This window comes from Siniperca chuatsi, linkage group LG15, assembly GCF_020085105.1.
Source record: "Siniperca chuatsi isolate FFG_IHB_CAS linkage group LG15, ASM2008510v1, whole genome shotgun sequence".
In the NCBI taxonomy this organism is placed as follows: domain Eukaryota; kingdom Metazoa; phylum Chordata; class Actinopteri; order Centrarchiformes; family Sinipercidae; genus Siniperca; species Siniperca chuatsi.
The window spans coordinates 4,924,368-4,944,328 of record NC_058056.1 but is presented as its reverse complement, the minus strand read 5'-3'; the positions used below and the strand labels follow the sequence as shown (position 1 = coordinate 4,944,328).

At 38.5% G+C, this 19,961-nt stretch overlaps 2 protein-coding genes across 2 annotated transcripts in view; one reads left to right on the top strand and one right to left on the bottom strand.

Annotated features, from left to right (window-relative positions):
- alkbh1 (alkB homolog 1, histone H2A dioxygenase) overlaps positions 1-972 on the bottom strand; it is a 24,033-nt gene extending 23,061 nt beyond the window's left edge. Inside the window, exon 1 of the mRNA XM_044166400.1 lies at positions 807-972. Within this exon, the coding sequence (XP_044022335.1) occupies positions 807-959 (153 nt within the window). The 5' untranslated portion in view covers positions 960-972. The remainder of the gene's footprint in view (positions 1-806) is intronic.
- Positions 973-9,714: 8,742 nt separating this feature from the next.
- LOC122861663 (SRA stem-loop interacting RNA binding protein) lies at positions 9,715-12,559 on the top strand. Its single transcript, XM_044166399.1, has 4 exons — positions 9,715-9,865; positions 10,489-10,547; positions 10,771-10,878; positions 11,552-12,559. The coding sequence occupies exons 1-4, from the start codon at positions 9,799-9,801 to the stop codon at positions 11,618-11,620; spliced, it is 303 nt and encodes a 100-aa protein (XP_044022334.1). The 5' UTR covers positions 9,715-9,798; the 3' UTR covers positions 11,621-12,559.
- The last annotated feature ends 7,402 nt before the right edge of the window (positions 12,560-19,961 follow it).

Here is a 19,961-nt window from a genome sequence, read left to right as displayed (position 1 = left end):
CTGGTTAAACCAATGGACAATTAAGCCCACGTTGCTGTGGCGAACAGTTATTAATTGCTGATTTGTGTTTGTCACCACCGTTTCCTAATCTTCTGGTCTAGCCTAACGAACTCCAAAAAACCAACTCAGTTCCCCTTTTCCTAGTGGCATATCCCACGTGTATATATGCTACATCCATATGGATAAAATACACATACACAATTAACTTACCTTCAGTGGCACTCTCTCAACTTTGCGGTTGTCTTTACTAACTTGAACTTAATGAATTAAGTGCTTCCTTCCCTATCTCCTTTATCTTATCTCGCTAAAGACAGGTGAGGAAACACTGAGGATTATTTACAATGCATCTACAGATATTCACCAAGCTATTGTCATGGTTGCTGTCATACTTTAGTGCTACATGAATTTATAATTTACAGCTTATGGTTACTGGTAGTCCATAAGTTTAAATGTTTTGGTAATAAGACCTTTCAAACAAAGGCTTATAATTTTAATTAATTTTGCTGATAATACTAATGTACTTTTACAGACGTAAGTTACAACGCCATCTTGTCTGCAGCCGGCTTCTGCTTTTACTTTTAACAGAGTATTTTGACATTCTTCCACCACTGGCAAGACCAACTCGGTAGCTAATATATAATAATTCCAGGTGTTTTCAGGTTTCGTAACCCCCCCCAAAAGTCTTCACAAAACCTAAATGCACAAGTTAAACAACAACAATCTGCCAGTCAGACTCGAGCTCAGGTTCAATCACGTGATTCTTAAGAAATGTTCGGTCTTTTTTTCTTGATCTGACATTTCCCTACCTTGTCACTCGGTACACCTTTGGAGAAGTCTATGACATCGCTGAAATCTGGCGGAGGGTTTCTTCTCTTGTAAATCTTGAATATTTTTCTAAATACATCTTCTCCACTTTCCACCATCGAGGATGCCATCTTGGCCATGACGTAACAGACCATTCAATAATAATAATAATTCTTCTTCTTCTTCTTCTTCTTCTTCTTCTTCTTCTTCTTCTTCGATTTTACTGGCGGGCTACAAACCAACGTTAAAGGTTCATGCCGCCACCTACTGTATCGGTGTGTGTAACATCATGACTTTAACCAAAACTAACAAACGGGGGGGGGGACAAAATTTAAAAAAGAAACAAAAAAAATAAAATAACACTTTATAAAGACTTTATATTCTAGATATCATACCTGTTTCTTCTGTTTATTTAAATAAAGCCCTTTGAACCTGTAACTGTTCATCCCCTGTCTCTAACAGAACTTTGATGCTCCACTCCCTGCCCATCTCTAACACTCTGCCCGGTAGTCTTTCTCTTTCTACAATGAACCTCCTACATCCCATCAGCACACGTTCAACAGATTCCTTACAGTTACAAGTCTCACATTTATCTGACACTGACTTTTTCATGGTATACAAGGTAGCACTGAGTCCTGTATGTCCTAGTCTTAGCCTAGAAAAGATAACATCTTCTTTCCTACATTTACCTTGATTAGTTCTGACTCTGACAGATTTTTGGATTTTATAGTATTCTTTACCCTTGAATTCAATTTCAATTTATTTATATAGCGCCAATTCATAATAGAAGTTATCTCATTGCACTTTTCCTGTAGAGCAGGTCTGGTTGCTGCAGATTTTGTAAGCTCATATAGAACCTCAATTAAAAGATCCTTTTGCACCGTTTCTCCTGATCATATACTTTGTATTGCAGTAGCAGAATCTGAACATACCACCACTTTAATCGGTTTAACCTCCTCTACCCACTGAAAACCGGTGATTATTGCTGTCATTTCTGTGGTGTATACTGATAACCTGCTTGAGATTCTCTTAACAATTCCTTTGTCAAATTCTGGGATGTATATACCCACCCCTACATGTTCGTTATTTGAGTGTTTTGATCCATCTGTAAAAATATTAAGATAATTATAGTAACTTTTCTTCAAATACTCTTGAACCATGCAACCATAATCCAAAGCAGCTCTCATCAGAGCCCCATATATGTGTAATAATGCTTCTTTGTCAGCTCCCCATTCAATTCCGACCACACACCTCATTAAATTGAACACCTTTTTACATTTGGTCTCAATATTTTCAATATGATTCAATATGTGTATTTTTCATCAATCCATAGACCAAGATATTTAAACACTCTAACTCTTTCCATGGGCTTGCTATATAGTGTTAACCCCTGCTCGTTACCTATTTTCTTTTCAGTGACTAGCATATAGCATGATTTTGCTACTGAAATTTTGAATCCCCAATCATAAGACCATCTCTCTACACTGACTATTGCTTTCTGTATACTTTCAACACATGTGAGCATACTTTTCTCAACATGAAATCATACGCTTTCTCAATGTCAAAGAATACTATAGCCATCATTTCCTTCATATTAAGGGTCTTTTCAATTTCATTACTTACTTTAATTAGAGCATCTGTTGTGGATCTTCCTTTCCTAAATCTGCTCTGATACTCGTTTAACAGTCTTACTTTTTCTAAAAAATATGATAGCCTGTAGACAATCATTTTTTCCATCCATTTACATAAGTGTGAGGTTAGTGCTACTGGTCTGTAGTTTTCAGCATTAGATGTATCTTTTCCTGGTTTAGCAAATGGTAAAAACTTAACAGGTAGTCTTCCCTCTGTCCATATCTTCTTGAAAAATTTCAACACTATTTCTAATGCTCCCTCTGGTAATTGACTGAACATAGCATAACTCAACTTATCTTGTCCCGGAGCAGAATATCTGCTGCCCTTTAATGCCCTTCTCATTCCCCTCAAGGTGAATTCCATATCCAAAGCTGAGCTGATTTCTACCTTTTTACCAAGCTCCTTTTCATTATCTTTTAGGACTTCTTCTTTCCTTTTGTCATAGTTAGCCCCTGATCCCTGTGTGCTCCAGTATGTCTTCCCCTCCTTGTGTTTCCTGGCTATCCCCTGTTCGTTACTGTGTGTGAGTGGGTGTGTGAATGTTCTGGTCTGGCTTCCTGTTCTCCTGCCTGCTGCTGATCACCGGCACACCTGTCATCAATCACTCATCAGTCTCTTCATATCTACCAGGCTCTTCCACACTACCAGCGCCAGATCGTCTCCGTACTCTTTTACGCACTGCTGGTGATCTCAGCCACAGTCTGTCCTCGGACCTCTGCCAAGTTTGTCTCTTCACCCATTGCCACGCTACACAAGCTAGCTGCCTTGCCTGTCCTGCCAACCTCACCTCTGGAGCCTGCCACCATTCGGATCCAACCCACTATCTCCACGGATCCACCGCCTGGCCGGTTCAGCTCAAATCCATTACGCCCACCAAACCAGAACCTGCCTCTTCAGTCTCCATCCGGAACGTCGCCACTTCTTCCTCGACCTGGACCGGTCGAGTCCTCGTCCTACTTAGCATCAAGCAATTTCCCTCCTTTCAGTTCTGTTTTGATATCCTCCATTGAGACAGATAGTGGTATTCCAGATGTAACTCCCCTATATCTAGCAGCTGAGCCAGGTTCATAGGTTTTTACTTTTTTTACCATCCAGTATAGTCATTTTCAGGAGAGCGTTTTGTTGTTCTTGACTCACTGCATGTACAAGTATATGCTTATTATTCAAGTACTTTGCAAACTTCACTTTGCCTACATCCTTTTCCAGAGCTTTAGCCACTGATATGAGACGGAAATGCTCAACAAACTCAATTATGACTTTCCAGTCCTTGTTTTGGTTTTCAGGCCTCTGGCTTAGATATGCCCTCTCTTTTTGCCATTTCATCAGCCCCTGAACTGCTTAAATTACCACTATTTCCATTTTTCTTTTTCTTCCTTCCCTGCCACTTTCTGCCACTCCATACCTCCATGGTCCCATCCCTTGTCCTCACTCCCAAAGTTCATGATTATTACATTCACGATACCGTTGTTTGTATTTACCCACTACTCGATTCCAACTCCTGCTCCTTGACTACGTGACGTGTCACTCTCAAAAACGTCCCGACCTTTCAACTCAAGTCCGCTCTGCGCTTTTCCGCCATTATTTTTTAAACAAATTTAAACAATATACATTCAATCAATTTAAAGAATATAAGCATGCATATAAGAATTAGGCCTAAAGTAACTTTTCTACATATTGTTCTGTTAGATAGCTGGACCAGTTTATATCACGTGACTGATTTTATGTCGTAGGTCAGAGTGGTATACCAAGAGCAAAACATAATACGGGAAGATGTACATTATGTGATTATGTGTCATTATCTTAGAAGAACAAATTTGATAAAGAGAATATAACTATGGTGTGTTTTTAAAAAAACATTTTTATTTGTATTATTTTATTGATTTTTCTGTTTATTTTCTTTTATTTAATCATTAGTGAATGTATAGTTGGCGTCCCAATCCACATTCCATTCCAGTTGGTGGCGGTAATGCACCATAACGTTGATATAGTGTATTATATTTTGATTTGCTTAGTACTTCTATTCCTGTGTGCATTGACGTGATAGTGAGCAGCTGTAGAGTTTCCCCTCGGGAAAGTATTTCTGATTTTGATTCTGATTTTGATTCTGACTGCCAACCACCATAAAAGAAGAAAAAGAAGGTATACCAAGGGCGACTGGAGGAAGAGCTACGTATCAAGAAACGGACCCGACTGTGGTTGTCGCGTTTTTTTTTCCCGAATTGGTGGTTTTGGCATAATCTGATTTGTGACTGAATCAGAATGGCAAGTAATAGTGGATTGTCGGAGGATGAAGATATGGAGACGGAATGGACACAACTTGTGAGTGGCAGGAAAGGAGGAAGAGGGAGGAAGGATAAAAGAGAGCCAGTCGACATCTTCAGGAAAGCGGGTATTAGAAGAGGAGGAGAAAGTGCGAGATGTCAGGAAAAAGATTATGATGGAGGAATTTAAGTCATAAGTATTCAGACCCTTTGCTCAGTATTGAGTAGAAGCATCCTTTTAAGCTAGTACAGCCATGAGTCTTCTTAGGAATGATGCAACAAGTTTTTCACACCTGGATTTGGGGATCTTCAATTGGGTTTAGGTCAGGGCTTTCTTCCAGGATATCTCTGTACTTGGCCGCATTCATCTTTCCTTCAATTGCAACCAGTTGTCCTGTCCCTGCAGCTGAAAAACACCCCCATAGCATGATGCTGCCACCACCATGTTTCACTGTTGGGATTGTATTGGGCAGGTGCCTGGTTTTCTCCACACATACCGCTTAGAATTAACGCCAAAAAGTTCAATCTTGGTCTCATCAGACCAGAGGATCATATTTCTCATAGTCTGGGAGTCCTTCATGTGTTTTTTGGTAAAGTCTATGCGGGCTTTCATATGCCTTGCACTGAGGAGAGGCTTCCGTCGGGCCACTCTGCCATAAAGCCCCGACTGGTGGAGGGCTGCAGTGATAGTTGACTTTCTGGAACTTTCTCCCATCTCCCTACTGCATCTCTGGAGCTCAGCCACAGTGATCTTTGGGTTCTTCTTTACCTCTCTTACCAAGGCTCTTCTCCCACGATTGCTCAGTTTGGCTGGACGGCCAGGTCTAGGAAGAGTTCTGGTCATCCCAAACTTCTTCCATTTAAGGATTATGGAGGCCACTGTGCTCTTAGGAACCTTGAGTGCTGCAGAAATTCTTTCGTAACCTTGGCCAGATCCATGCCTTGCCACAATTCTGTCTCTGAGCTCCTTGGGCAGTCCCTTTGACCTCATGATTCTCATTTGCTCTGACATGCACTGTGAGCTGTACGGTCTTATATAGACAGGTGTTTGCCTTTCCTAATCAAGTCCAATCAGTTTAATTAAACACAGCTGGACTCTAATGAAGGAGTAGAACCATCTCAAGGAGGATAAGAAGAAATGGACAGCATGTGAGTTAAATATGAGTGTCACAGCAAAGGGTCTGAATACTTATGACCATGTGATATTTCAGTTTTTCTTTTTTAATAAATTTGCAAAAATTTCTACATTTCTGTTTTTTTCTGTCAAGATGGGGCGCTGAGTGTACATTAATGAGAAATAAAATGAACTTTTTTGATTTTAGCAAATGGCTGCAATGAAACAAAGAGTGAAAAATTTAAAGGGGTCTGAATACTTTCCGTACCCACTGTACTTCTTAAATTTAAGGTGGGGAGCGAGATAACATCGATTAGTCCAATAACTTTGACAACTGGATTGTGGAAGGCAATTGATATAGAAATGGCAAAGGTGTTGCTGCATCAGTTCAATGATGAGGTGCTTCCTGGAAAAGTAATGGTAGGCTACATGAGCTTTAATGTAAGAGAATATGTTCCTCCTCCAATAAGATGTTATAAGTGTCAGTGGTATGGTCATACGGCCAATGTATGAAAAGGAAAACAAAGATGTGGAGGAGAACATGCATATGGAGAATGTGGTAGCAGTGCTCAAGTTAAATGCTATAATTGCGGTGGAAACCACACAGCAGCATATGGTGGGTGCACCGTCAGGAAGCAGGCAGTGGAGATTCAAAGAGTAAGATCGGAATGGAAAGCAACATATGCAGAGGCTGTAAGGATGTGTAACAGTGAAAGAAGAGAAGAGGGAGTCAACCAAAGTCATCCTGAAACAAATGCAGGAACAGCACAGGTATATAAGGACAATACAGGAATATCAATGGACAGGTTAGTGCTGTTTTTAGCCTACGTCATCAACTGCTCAGAGCAAGCAAAAACCAAGACAGAAAAAATCAAAATCATAGTTAAGGCAGCGGCTAAATTCCTAAATATGAAAGATTTATCGTGGGAAAAGATACATGCTGACCTTAGTCATGGAGAAGGGACCTCAGAGACAGTGTCTCATATCAGACCATAATGTTATTACTATTACAATGCAAATATGGTGCAAAAAAAAGTATAAGAATATTAAACTTCTATTACCCATGCAAAAAACTAGAATCAATACTGGAACATTGGAGAGGTAATGTCATCTGGTGTGGAGATTTCAATGCGCACAGCACAGTATGGGGTGAACAAGTAGATTTAAATGGAGCAATCTTAGAGGAGCTAATGGACGAAAAGGAACTGGTGTGTTTAAATGATGGATCAGTCACAAGGGTAAATTTGGTGAAAGGTAGAGTCTGCAATAGATCTTATGTTGGTATCACAGTCTTTGGTCACGGAACGTAGTTGGGAAGTATTTAAAGGAAGCACTATTTGAAGAAATTGGAAGAAGCAAATTGGAACAAGTATAGAGCAATAACTGAAGGGAAGTTAAAGGAGGTAAATATAACCAGAAATTGAGGACCTCAATGCAGAAATAAACTGTATTATTCTAGGAGCAGCAAAAGAGTCAATACCAAAAAGAAGCATTCATAAAAGGAAAAATATAGTTCCGTGGTGGACACAAGAATGCACATCTGCAATTAAAAATCAAAATAAGGAATTTAAAGTCTTGAAGAAAACACATAATTTTCAGAATCTTATTGACTATAAAAGAAAGCAGGCAGTAGTTATGAGTACAGTAAAGAGAGTTAAAAGGGATTTTTGGAAAGGGTATTGTGACTCACTAGGAAGGACTTCAACATTAGACAGAGTATGGGGGTATGATTAAGAGGATGTCCTAAAATAGAAAAGAATATGGATAGCCGATAATGAAAGATGGGGGGAAAGTAGTAATAGAAGGTAAGGATAAAGCAGAGTTACTAGCAAGGACATTTGTTAAAGTACATAGTACCGAAAATTTTAGTAATGAGGAAAAGATACAGAGAGATAGAACAATAAAAAAAAATGTAGAAGCACTGCAGGATGATAAGGAAGACGGAAGTGCAATAAATATGTTGTTTACAATAAGAGAACTAAATAATGCATTAAGAAAGTCTGGGAAAACAACGCCAGGAAGAGACCAAATAAGTTATTGTATGCTAGGAAACTTAAGTGATAGGAGTAAAGGAATATTATTAAGATTATATAATAAGGTATGGGAAAAGGGATGCTTACCAAGTCAATGGAAAGAGTCAGTTATTGTCCCCATATGTAAGCCAGGTAAGGATCCAGGCTTAGCAGAAAGTTATAGACAATTGTATTGACGTCACATGTAGGAAAAACTATGGAAAAAATGATAAACGAAAGGTTAAGGTTTCATATAGAGACAAAAGATCTGTTACAGAATTACCAAAGTGGATTTAGAACAGGAAGAAGTACAATTGACCCTGCTCTGTGTTTAGAAAATGAAATTAGGAAAGCTCAAATTAATAAAGAGAGTTTAGTAGCTGTATTTTTTGATGTTGAGACATGTTGTGGAAGGAAGGGGTAATAATCAAGTTACATCAAATGGGAATAAGAGGGAGAATGTGTAGATGGCTTAAAAACTTCTTAACAGCTAGGTTGATATCAGTAAGAGTAGGGAAAGAATATAGTACCAAGTATTTAGTGGAAAATGGAACACCTCAAGGGAGTATAATCAGTCCAGTTCTGTTCTCAGTTATGATATGATAATCTATTGGTGTAGCATTATTTGCAGATGAGTTATGTGGAAAAAGGAAAGGAATATAGAATACGTAGTCAGGAAAATGCAAGAGGCAATAAGGAAAGTAGAGGGTTGGGCAATGGAGTGGGGTTTTCGATTTTCAGTGGAAAAGACAAAGGCAGTATTTTTCACAAAAAAGAAAATTCTGTATCAGATTAAACTTAAACTTTATGGAGAAAATTTAGAGGGTAGAATGTTTCTTGTATCTAGGCATCTGGTTCGACAAGAATCTTACTTGGTCTACTCATATTGGAAAAATTGTTGAAAAGTGTAAAAAGGTACTGAATATTTTAAGGTGTTAAGAGGGGTAGAGAGCGGGGAGCAAGAAGGATTTCTTTGAAAACTGTATATATTGGGTTAATCAGGGCAGTGCTAGACTATGGCAGCATAGTTTACCAGTCTGCATCAAAAACATTAATAAAGAAGTTAGATACAATTCAATGTCAGGCCTTGAGACTCTACTGTGGGGCCATAAAAACTACCCCAGTATCAGCCTTGCAAGTGGAAATGAATTAAATGCCATTGGAAATCAGAAGAACCTAATTAGCACTAACATATTGGGCAAACTTAAAGGGCCACAAGGAAAATCACCCTACTCAGAAGGTATTAAAACCATGCCAAGAGAAAGAAAAACGACAGATCAAGAACTTCGAATAGGGACAGGGGTATACTTTAATGTTAAACCCCACGGTACCGTTCTCCGTTGTCCCACCTTGATTATTAGGAGAGCTAGTGGTAGACCTGCATCTTTTGGAATGGAGGAGAGAGAAAAATATAGATAGGAACCAAGTTAACAGACATATAGAGGGAAATTACTCTGAGTATATTAAAATATTCAGTGATGCATCAAAAGTAGACAGTAAAAGAGTAGGAGTTGCATTCATAATACCAGATTTAAATGTAGTGTCAAATAAAAGAGTTAGACATTTTGAGTTACAACATTTCAGTATTTACAAGGGAAATGTTGGCTATTCTTTTAGCCCTTGAGTGGACAGAAAGCGTCAAACTAGGCAAAGTGTTAATAGGTTCAGATTCTAGTAGTGTGTTAACCAGTTTCAAGAGTTTACAATCAGAAGCAAGACAGGACATTATGCTGGAGATAGCTCAAACTATCTTCAGAATTACGGAAACAGGAGTAATAGTGAGATTCATCTGGCAGGTACAGGGCAATATTAAGTTTTTTGGAAAAGACAGGACTTAGAAGAAGAATATAGGGTAGACATATGGCCATTCTAAACCACATTCCATTTCAGAGGGTGGCGGTAATGCACCAAAAGCTGTTTGCCAACCGCCATAAAACATCAGAAGAAGAAGAAAAAGATATACCAAGGGCGAAACATGGCGGCGCCGTCCAAGAAAGTTTTCGAGGTCTTCGTGTCTAAAATACCATGGACGATAGCCGGCAGTAAGTCGATAAAACTGTTCAAATTATTATTCATATTTAATGGCAGCGAGTTATGCGTCTGTAGCCACAATTTATTTTGTATATCGTTCTATACTGCAACGTTATGCAGCTTTGCCATCGCTGTCACACCGTCACCTCGGTTCCAATGCGGCAGCCTCTCCATGTGAGGAAATCGTGTCTAGTGAAAAATGTCATTAAAAGACAAACTTACCAGAGCTTTCTTGAATCACAGAGAGACGCTTTTCAATTCGATATGCATCTAAAACACCAAGCAACGTACACTCAGTTGCCAGTTTATGCAGTTTGTGGTGGTGTTGAACTGTATTCAAATTGTAGTCTCTAAAATGATCATACAGTGGAATCAACGCCTCTCTAAAACAGTTTAAAGAAAAACTGAACATTGTTACCTTCATGAAGGTAGGATTTATTGCAGCACTGTTGTATTAGACTACATTAGGTTTAACTATGTGTACCTAATAAACTGGCAACTCAGTGTACAAATAAGCGTTAATAATGCTGTAGCACTCCTAGTAGTTAAGGCATGAAGACATTATTTGTTGAGTCAGAAGTTGGAGTGAAACTAAACGTTAGTGATCGAGAACATGAAATGTTTTGCTTTACAGAGGAGATGAGGGAGTACTTTGGACAGTTTGGCCCAGTGAAGAAGTGTCTTCTACCATTTGTAAGTCGTCACAGCATTAGAATGTCCGAATGACTCTACTGTGAATATACTATTTATTCCCTTTTTTCTGTATGGTATAAAATCAACATACAGAGACTTAAAACTTCCAGAGTTATCCATCCCAGTGAACACCATGTTTGGGTTTTATTCTTGCCAAACCTGCAAAGTCTTGCATGAATTGCTTGTGTTTGTGTGTTTGACTGTGTGCTGTGTGTTGCACCAGGATAAAGAAACAGGCTTCCACAGAGGCTTCTGCTGGATCGGATTCACAACAGAGGAAGGGCTGAACAATGCACTTCAGAAAGACCCACACATGCTGGAGGGAGCCAAGGTAAAAGTAAAATGATCTCGATCACCAAGCAAGGGTATTGGAGTCTTCATTAACACAAGCTTAGATTGCTGTAGTTTCTTTAAAACATAACACCATAAAGACGTAACCAGGGTCTGACCTGGTAAATATTTCACTAAGTAAGTCCTTGCTATGTCAGTTTCATGTCACTCTGACCTGCAGCTCATGAGTGAACAATTGATAAAGTTTAAAGAACCGAGCTTTTACAGATATTTGTGTAGTTTGGCCTTTTTGTTAAATGTGTACATATTACTGTCTGCTATCCCCCTTTTCTATTTTTCATGCACTGTATTTATTTTATTACTCTTTTATAACAGTAAAAAAACGGTTTATTATTATTATTATTGTATATTTTCCACAACGGTAAAATAAATGAATTCACTTTCCAAATCATCAAAGTCCCGTGATGATAGTCAAAGTTCAGCTTATGCTCGCTTGAAACTGTGACATGAATCAACAGACAAAATGCAGCAAATGTTAACATATCAGCAGATGGAAACCTATGAATAAAAGGTAGGCTAAAAAGTATGTTTTTAGAAATCATACTAAAGATGATAGTTGTTTTTTTTTTTTTTAATAACATGAGGCAGAACCTGAAAATATTGATATTCTGTATGTATCATCCTGATTGATTCCCCCTGTTGTTTGTTTTCAGCTCCAGGTTCAGAGGAACAGACGTCCGTTTGCAGGGCAGAAGTCAAACAAAGACAGTGAATATGACTGAAGCTCTGTGGCACTGCTGTGTGGATGAGACAGACAAAGATGCGCTATTGTTATTCTCAGGCCCAGATTCACTAAGACGCCGTTTTTCTTCTTCCTGCCTCAGCTGTTTGATATTTGAAATTTTTGCAATTCTGTTTAACAAACCATGAATAGTCGCGCACATCCAAATAGCGTTTAAGGCAGGTGCTGGAATAATAGAAGACAGCAATGAAAACATGAAAAATGGTCTGCACACTGTAACTCCCTTAAGTGCAATTTATTGGCACATCCACTAGTGACGTTTCAAGCTAATGCTCTTCTTCAGACTTAGTTATACATACAGAGACGCCATCTTTAAATACACGTGCTCTGGTCATCTGATAGTCACATGATGATACCAGTGAAACTTAAAGCCCACATAAGAAAAACACAGATATACATATAATACAAAAACATATATAGCCATATGGAAGATATGACGGTTACTGGCCTGATGTTATTCTTGTGTGCTGTGAAGATCTTATATATATTTTTGTATTATATGTATATATGTAAGAAGAGCATTAGCTCGAAATGTCACTTGTGGATGTGCCAATAAATTGCACTTAAGGGAGCTACAATGTGAGGACCCTTTTTCATGTTTTCATTGCAATTTTGTTTGGGCCATAAGGAAAATTTACCAGTATACCAGGGTTGGTGTATATTTTTCTATTCCAAAGTCTCTGTATGACCCGAGAGTGAACCTCCTTTTGTACACCTTCAGTGAATTTGGGCCTGGGAATTATTGTCGTTGTTTTATTGGGTTGTCCAGTAGTAATGTCTTTATTTATTGTCAGTGATAGTGTTGTACTTCCTGTAACCATCCTGTCCCACACCATCTACAGTACATAGCAGGTTAATGCTAACTTGTAAGGATTTACTTATTTCCAGTGTATGGCAATAAAAACAGTATTTAATTCCATTGTGTGTTATGTTGTTTCACCACTTTTACTTGAGTAAAGGATCTAAGTACTTCCTCCACCACTGCCTATGTACACTGCCAAACAATGGATTTTAGCTGGCTTGAGCACCAGGGGACAATAAAATCCTGCAGGTTACCTTTTGCACATTAGTGCCAAACAGGCACTTAAATCTGAAGTCAACCTGTCAATTTGGAGTATCTATCTCTGCTTCTCTTGCCAACTAACTGGATTGGGTGTTAAGGGGAATTTTCAAGAAACTCATTTTATCTAGCATTGGCTTTTATTAATCTTATGGCCCCTTGAAAGATAATATCAAAATGTTCAACAAAAGTTTGCCTTTTTACTCCTCAGTTAAGCCTTTGATGTCTCAAGTTTTGATGAGAATATTTAATATATATAATTTCCAGATGTCACTTGTCAGTTCAATCCACAGACTAGCAACACATTTATTTCTGTGGTTTAATTGGATCTTCTGAGTTGGCTATGTTTTCTTCTTTTTGACATCTTTCTTTGACATTGTGATGCTTTCTTTGAGGTCAAAGGCTTGAGGAAAACAGCAAGGAAAGGAAGCGGATGCATAATTTTGTTTGATCGCAATCTAGAATTAGATATTTTTTTGAATTCATGGCTATTTTTCTTTATTTCTTTTTTACAAATTGTTATCCAGCCTGATCTCTTTGGGTGAACAGCTGACCACCGTGTGTGACGCCTGTCAAAAACGTCACATTTCACCTTGATATTAATTATGATTTTATCGGCTACACTCAATTTAACTGCTATAATCGTGACATGATGTTTATAAGTGCAAACAGCTGCTAACGTCACATTATATCAACAAGAAAATTTTCTTCGCAGCACTAATTTGCTGTATTTCATTTTGTCTATAGTCTATTGCCCATTATGTTGTCTACAAATATCATTCCAAGAGTATAGTCCTGTGAAGACAGTTGCAATTGGGGCTGTGGGCTGCATTTGAGATAAATTTTACTTATATATACTGTATGTGTGTTAAATAAAAGAAAAAGTATGACATCCATACATTCTTGTCACATTATGCCACATTGTGAATTAAATTGAAAGTAAATATATAAGTTGTCATGAAACGGTGTAGTCCCTCATTCGTCCAGGAGTGTTCTATCGTAGAAAAGGTTTCAGTCGTAGTCATCTGGACACTGTTTTCAGAATCAATTCAATTTGATTCTGAAAACAGTGTCCAGATGACTACGACTGAAACCTTTTCTACGATAAAGTTGTCATGAACACTGTTATGATCATTTGACAGAGATCATAAAATACAGAGGTAGGTTATAACAAAACAATGGACAGATGATGCAGCTGTGCCACACGTATTTAATTGACGTTGCTTTAAAATGACAGCTCCGAAGCAAGGATATCTCATTTCGTTAAATCCCTGGGTGCATGTATTTGTCATTTCCTTGCTTCTCGCTTGAACTAGAAGTCGTTCTGGTCCGCCATCTTGAAGGTTGTCCCAAGTCTCTGGCTGCATTTCATTAGTAGTTCCACTTTCCCTCATTCACTTCCCCTCAGCCCTTGGTATGACGTAACAGTATATGTCGCACAGAGGCCACTTGGTGAGCAGAGGATTTAAATGGAACGCACCTGCCCTTGTATACTTTCAGCCCAAACTATCATGGATCGACCACCAGTTGTAGGCTCAGCGCTATACTGCATTTTACAAATCATCAGAAATACCTGCAGACTAATTTCTTTGAGTCGAAGGCGTCTTCTGTGGATAATTACAATATGTAGGCAGTTTGCAATTAGCTGCATCAGTTTCTGATTTAGAAATTTCTGTTCTGTATCATAATTATCATACTATTATTGTTACGGGTTTATGATATCTTACAAAACAGCAAATTTTCCCTGCGTTTACAAATAATGTTGGGAATAAAGAAATCACATTGAACTGAACAGTACAACAATCCAAGTACATTTTAACTGCAATTAGTTATATGACATTTTTCAGTAAAATATCAAGCTCTCAATGAGATTTTCTTAATAAAACTATTTGCTAACTAGGCAGGAGTTTTATGTACGTTACTGCCACCTAACCATGGATGTATTTTCTTGCACCAACTGCATAACTGCAATGCATTGTGGGTGATATGCACCTCTGAGTGAACATCTTTGTTGATTCACTGGTAATTAATGGTAATATAAAAAGGTCAGTAAACCCTATGTTGCATTTGAAAAAGGTGGGTAAACTGCATTTATGTGCGTCTACCCTCGACTACATCCCAAATAATAAAATCAACGGGGCCAATGCCAAATATTAATAGCCATGTTACACTTTAAAGAACCGACTCTGATTTGGCTCCTTCGCAAACGTCCCATCTCCACAGCTGAATCCATCTGATCACAAATCAGTTCTGAATTTCGATATTACAATCCTACTTTTAGCTTATTTGAAGTTTGGCTGCAGTCAGTGGGCCATGCAGGTTCAATCATTCATACGCTAGCATTTTCCTATGTTCTATTTTCAGTCCATGATGGCAGTTATATTTCTTACCTTTGTAAACAGTAAGACTCGTGTGGTCCAAAAATGTGACAAAGACAAAAAGTGGGGTAGCAAAACAAAACCTTTGCTTTCTCTAACTGAATAATGGGGATGCATTTACTCCACTTGCTCTGTTGCTCAGGCGCCTATGTCTGTGCCAACTCTGTAAAAACAACATAACATGTAAATTACCTGGAATGTCTTAGATATTTCTTGTTTAGACTACAATGAGTATTAACACATAGACTTTGTAGTATTAACACGTACACGTTAACACAACAAAAATTGATGTCTTAACGTGTTTTTTCTGATTGTGGCCAATGAGAGATCCTGAATGAAGGCTCTCGTACATATTCATGAGGAAGAAGATTCCACATCAATGATGTGGAACCACAACGCAAGGGAGCACGTTGTGCATAAATTACTGATATGGGCGTCAACGCACTCTTTACAGGAACCCAAGTTGTGCATAAATTACTGATGTGGGCATACACGCACCTGTTACAGGAACCTACATACACCGGAAATTGCGTGTATTAATCGTAAGCCAGTGTTGAGGTTCAGAAGAAGCCAATCTAAACTTTCAGCGGGGGATGGCGAAGATTCAGATTGAAGTAGAGCTCGAAAGCTAGTTTGGTGATGGCTCTGCGGAGTCTTTTGTGCAATTGCAACCGCACATTTAGGGAGTGCCGACGTGTTAACGCGTCAATTTTTGTTGTGTTAATGCGTAAAAATATAGTGTGTTAACACGACAAAAATCTACATGATAACATGCATTTTAATGTTGTCTAAATAAGAAATATCTAAGACATTACTTGCGCAAATGGCCTTCCATACCACTACACCTGCCGTGTGCATAGTGATGACCTATGGTACAGCAATGCTACATCATGACGTCACACGTACCGTCAGTTTCTCCACATTTATTCTACAATATAACTGAATGGATTTTTCAACAAGATGGAACATACGTTTGACAGCTAAGTTTTCCTCTCTGTTAGTTCATTGATATTACCCCTGGCACACAAAAAAACGGCCCATAAAAGGGTAAATCCTCAGTGTCCAATCCGTACCGGCTACCCGATCCGTTCTGCACAAGCGCTAAAGTGGTCCTGTCAGTCAAAGTAGGTTACCGCAAACGTGCCTGTTCAAAATAACTCGTGATGTGAATGACTGATGATAAAACAATCCTACTCACGCTCAAGAAAAAAAAAAGGTTTTTAATCATTGGAAATGTGATAGTACTTCATTTGTAATTAAAAACTAAAAAAAGGTAATTCTCTTGTTTTAATGTTCATTCAACATGTGGAGGTGGGTATGGGTAGCTGTCAGCTGCAGAGGGAGAGGTGGTGGAGTTGCTCAGGTGAGCAGCATCAAGGAGAGATAATTTGCCACAGCTGAACCAGGGTTAACTAATTATTCTCTCCTTAAATACAGTAGCATGCTGGACACAAGGGAGGACGAAGCAGAGGCGGTTGGAGGAACGGCGGATGCAGCGAGAAAGATTGTGTGGACAAAAAAGAAATAAAGAAAAAATACACTGAAAACGTGGTCTCAGCGTGTGTCTCAGGGCCAAGGGAACTCACGGTAGCACGATTCTGCTACACAATACAATTCATTCAATATATGAAAAATACATGTTCCAGATAGTATGTGTTACAGGTACTGTCTGGCACCATGTAAACAGCTTATATGCTCTCTCTGGAAACAGGAGAAATAAATGAGACAGGGCAAACTCTGCGTCCGGTTTTCATCTCGCTCAGCAGAAAGAGGAGAGAGGATTTATTAGCCATTCACAATTTAAATCCTCCTCTGTTACAACACTCAATGTTCAATATGAAATAAACGCAACTTCAAAATAAAATACAATTTGTCTTTTTTTTTTCCATCTTTCAGCAAATTCTGAGTTATAAGTTTTGTGTGATTAAATAAATCAAAATGACAATAACCACAGTTACCTTGTAACCAACCTTGTTGTCTCTTTTCACCTCAAAATAAAACATATCTTATGTTATCCCTTACATATAAAACATTGCTTATGTTACCATTTACATTTGCTTACTAAATGCATTTTCCATTTCCAGCTAAAGTCTTTTTTACTCTTCCCAAAATGCCTGAGCAGACAGATTTTTAACCATTTTAGAATATCACATTTGTTTTTAACATTAGCTTTTAACCCTTACATAAACTCAGTTTTTAACATTTGCTTTTAACATCTTACACAATATACATTTCAAAAGTATTAAGACTTTACAAAAATGTTCAAGGAGCTAAAAATAAAACTCTGTCCGACGTGACTTTGGTAGCAACAGGAGACGTTAGCAGGCGCGAAAATGCGGGTACTGCTATATGTACATATATGTGCACTTATTCCTAACACAATCTTATTAGCGGACATTAAAACATGCAGCGAAATGTCAACATATTACACTTCAAGTACTTAGCTTCATTTACTATTCCACCAACCTGGAAACAGGAGAAATAAATGAGACAGGGCAAACTCTGCGTCCGGTTTTCATCTCGCTCAGCAGAAAGAGGAAAACCGCGAAGCGGACAAAACTGACGTAAAGCCCCGTGGAGCACAATAAGCGCCACACTATCCCCTGCTGGCGAACTCCGCAATTACTCCTGACCTCTATTTAACATATTTTAGTGCATGGATGGTGGAACCAGGTTAATTACCCCTGAATAAATATTCAAAAACATTCATTATAACATTACAGAAACTACCACAAATGTGATAACACTTTAGTGGGCATCACATATGTCATTATGAAAGTTGTTGTAAATATAAATAACAGTATATAAATATAAAAATAATAAATTATTTTGAAATCATAAAAAATAATAATCCACTGTAGTTATGTTTTAAACCCTTTAAATAACCTTCATGGAACGTTCCCTAAAGGTTCTTTGAAGGTTATTTAAAAAAAACAATATGCTCAATAAGTCAACGTTTCTCCCTTGTGTGCATGTTGTCATTGTCTCTCTCCCCCTCTGTGTGTTTGTTTCCTTTCTCCTAACCGTGTGAATGGTGTGCTTGAGCTGTGTTCTTGTGAGCCTGTCCTCTTTCCAGGTGTCCATGGTGGAGAGGAGGTCATGTGGCTCGGGTCTTTTTGGCAGCACCTGGAAGTTGGTTGATGTCCTTCCGGATCCATATTCGTCATATATGTACAATCTATTATTTTGTCATCCTGAGTGCCCATACAGTCATTTTACTATGTTGATGTGGAGGAGGGTATGGGTAGGTGTCAGCTGCAGAGAGAGAGGTGGGGGAGTTGCTCAGGTGAGCAGCACCAAGGAGAGATAATTGGCACTGCTGAACCCGGTTAACTAATTATTCTCTCCTTAAATACAGTAGCATGCTGGACACAAGGGGGAAGAGAGAAGGAGAGGTGGTTGGAGGAACGACGGATGCAGAGAGAAAGAGTGTGTGGACAAAAAGAAAGAATAAACTGAAAACGTGGTCTCAGCGTGATGTCTCAGGGCCAAGAGGATCTCACGGTAGCACGATTACGCTACAGTTGGTCTATTCTGTACATACACCATTTATCGCATGTCTGTCGTCCTGGGAGAGGGATTCAAGGTTCAATTCTGGGACCAATACTGTTCTCCTTATACATACTTCCTTTGGGTGACGTAATCTGCAGACATGGTATTTCTTTTCATTGTTATGCGGATGACACACAGTTGTACCTTCCTGTCAAGCCCACTGACCTTAGTATGCTAAGTTCTCTGCAGGACTGCCTGTCTGACATAAAAAATTGGATGTCGATACATTTTCTTCAGCTCAACTCAAACAAAACTGAAATCCTTGTTATTGGGCCCCAACACATCACTAAACAAATACTGCCACCTACTGGTAACCTGTCACAATATATCAAGCCTGTTGTAAGAAATCTTGGTGTCGTGTTTGATGACAATTTATGTTTTGAGCAACATATCACTAAGCTTGTCCAATCATGTTTTCATCACCTCAGAAACATTGCAAAAATCCGATCTATTTTAAATCTTAGTGATGCAGAAACTGTTGTACATGCTTTTATCTCCTCACGCCTTGATTATTGTAACAGCCTGTTCACTTGTCTCAAAAAACTTTGACACGACTGCAGACTGTTCAGAACCCAGCTGCTAGGCTATTAACCAGAACCAAGAAGTACAACCACATAACACCTGTTTTAGCCTCTTTACATTGGCTCCCTGTTTGTTTTAGGATTGATTTTAAGATCTTGTTGATTACTTTTAAGGCTCTTCATGTACTGGCTCCAGACTATATTTTGGACCTTGTAATCCCTTATGAACCTTCACGTAGTTTGAGATCTTCAGGCAAAGGTCTCCTGTCTGTTCCTGAGTCCAAGATGAAAACTAAGGGGGACAGAGCTTTTGCTATCAGGGTCCCGAGGCTCTGGAACAACTTGCCCGAAGAAATTAGGTTGTCTGAGTCAGTGTCTTCGTTTAAGTCTCTTCTCAAAACACATTTTTATCTGAAAGCATATCCTGATTTTACCTAAACTGGCTGTTTATTTTATTGCTTTTGTGTATTTTATGTATTTTATTTCTTTATATTTCGTCATTCACTGTGATATTTTAGTTCTCTTGTTGTGAAGCACTTTGTACTTCTTGTTTTGATAAGTGCTCTATAAATAAAGTTTTATTATTATCATTATTATTATTCCTCCTCTTTTGCTCTTCCTGAGGTTTCTTCCATTTTTTTCCCTGTTAAATGGATTTTGTGGAGTTTTTCAGAAAAGAGTTCAGGGACCTAGGATAGAGGGTGTTTTATGCTGTACAGATTGTAAAGCCCCTTGAGGCAGATTTGTGATATTGGGCTAAAACTGACTTGACTATGTGTCTACTGATGATCATGATGCTAAAATGAGGTG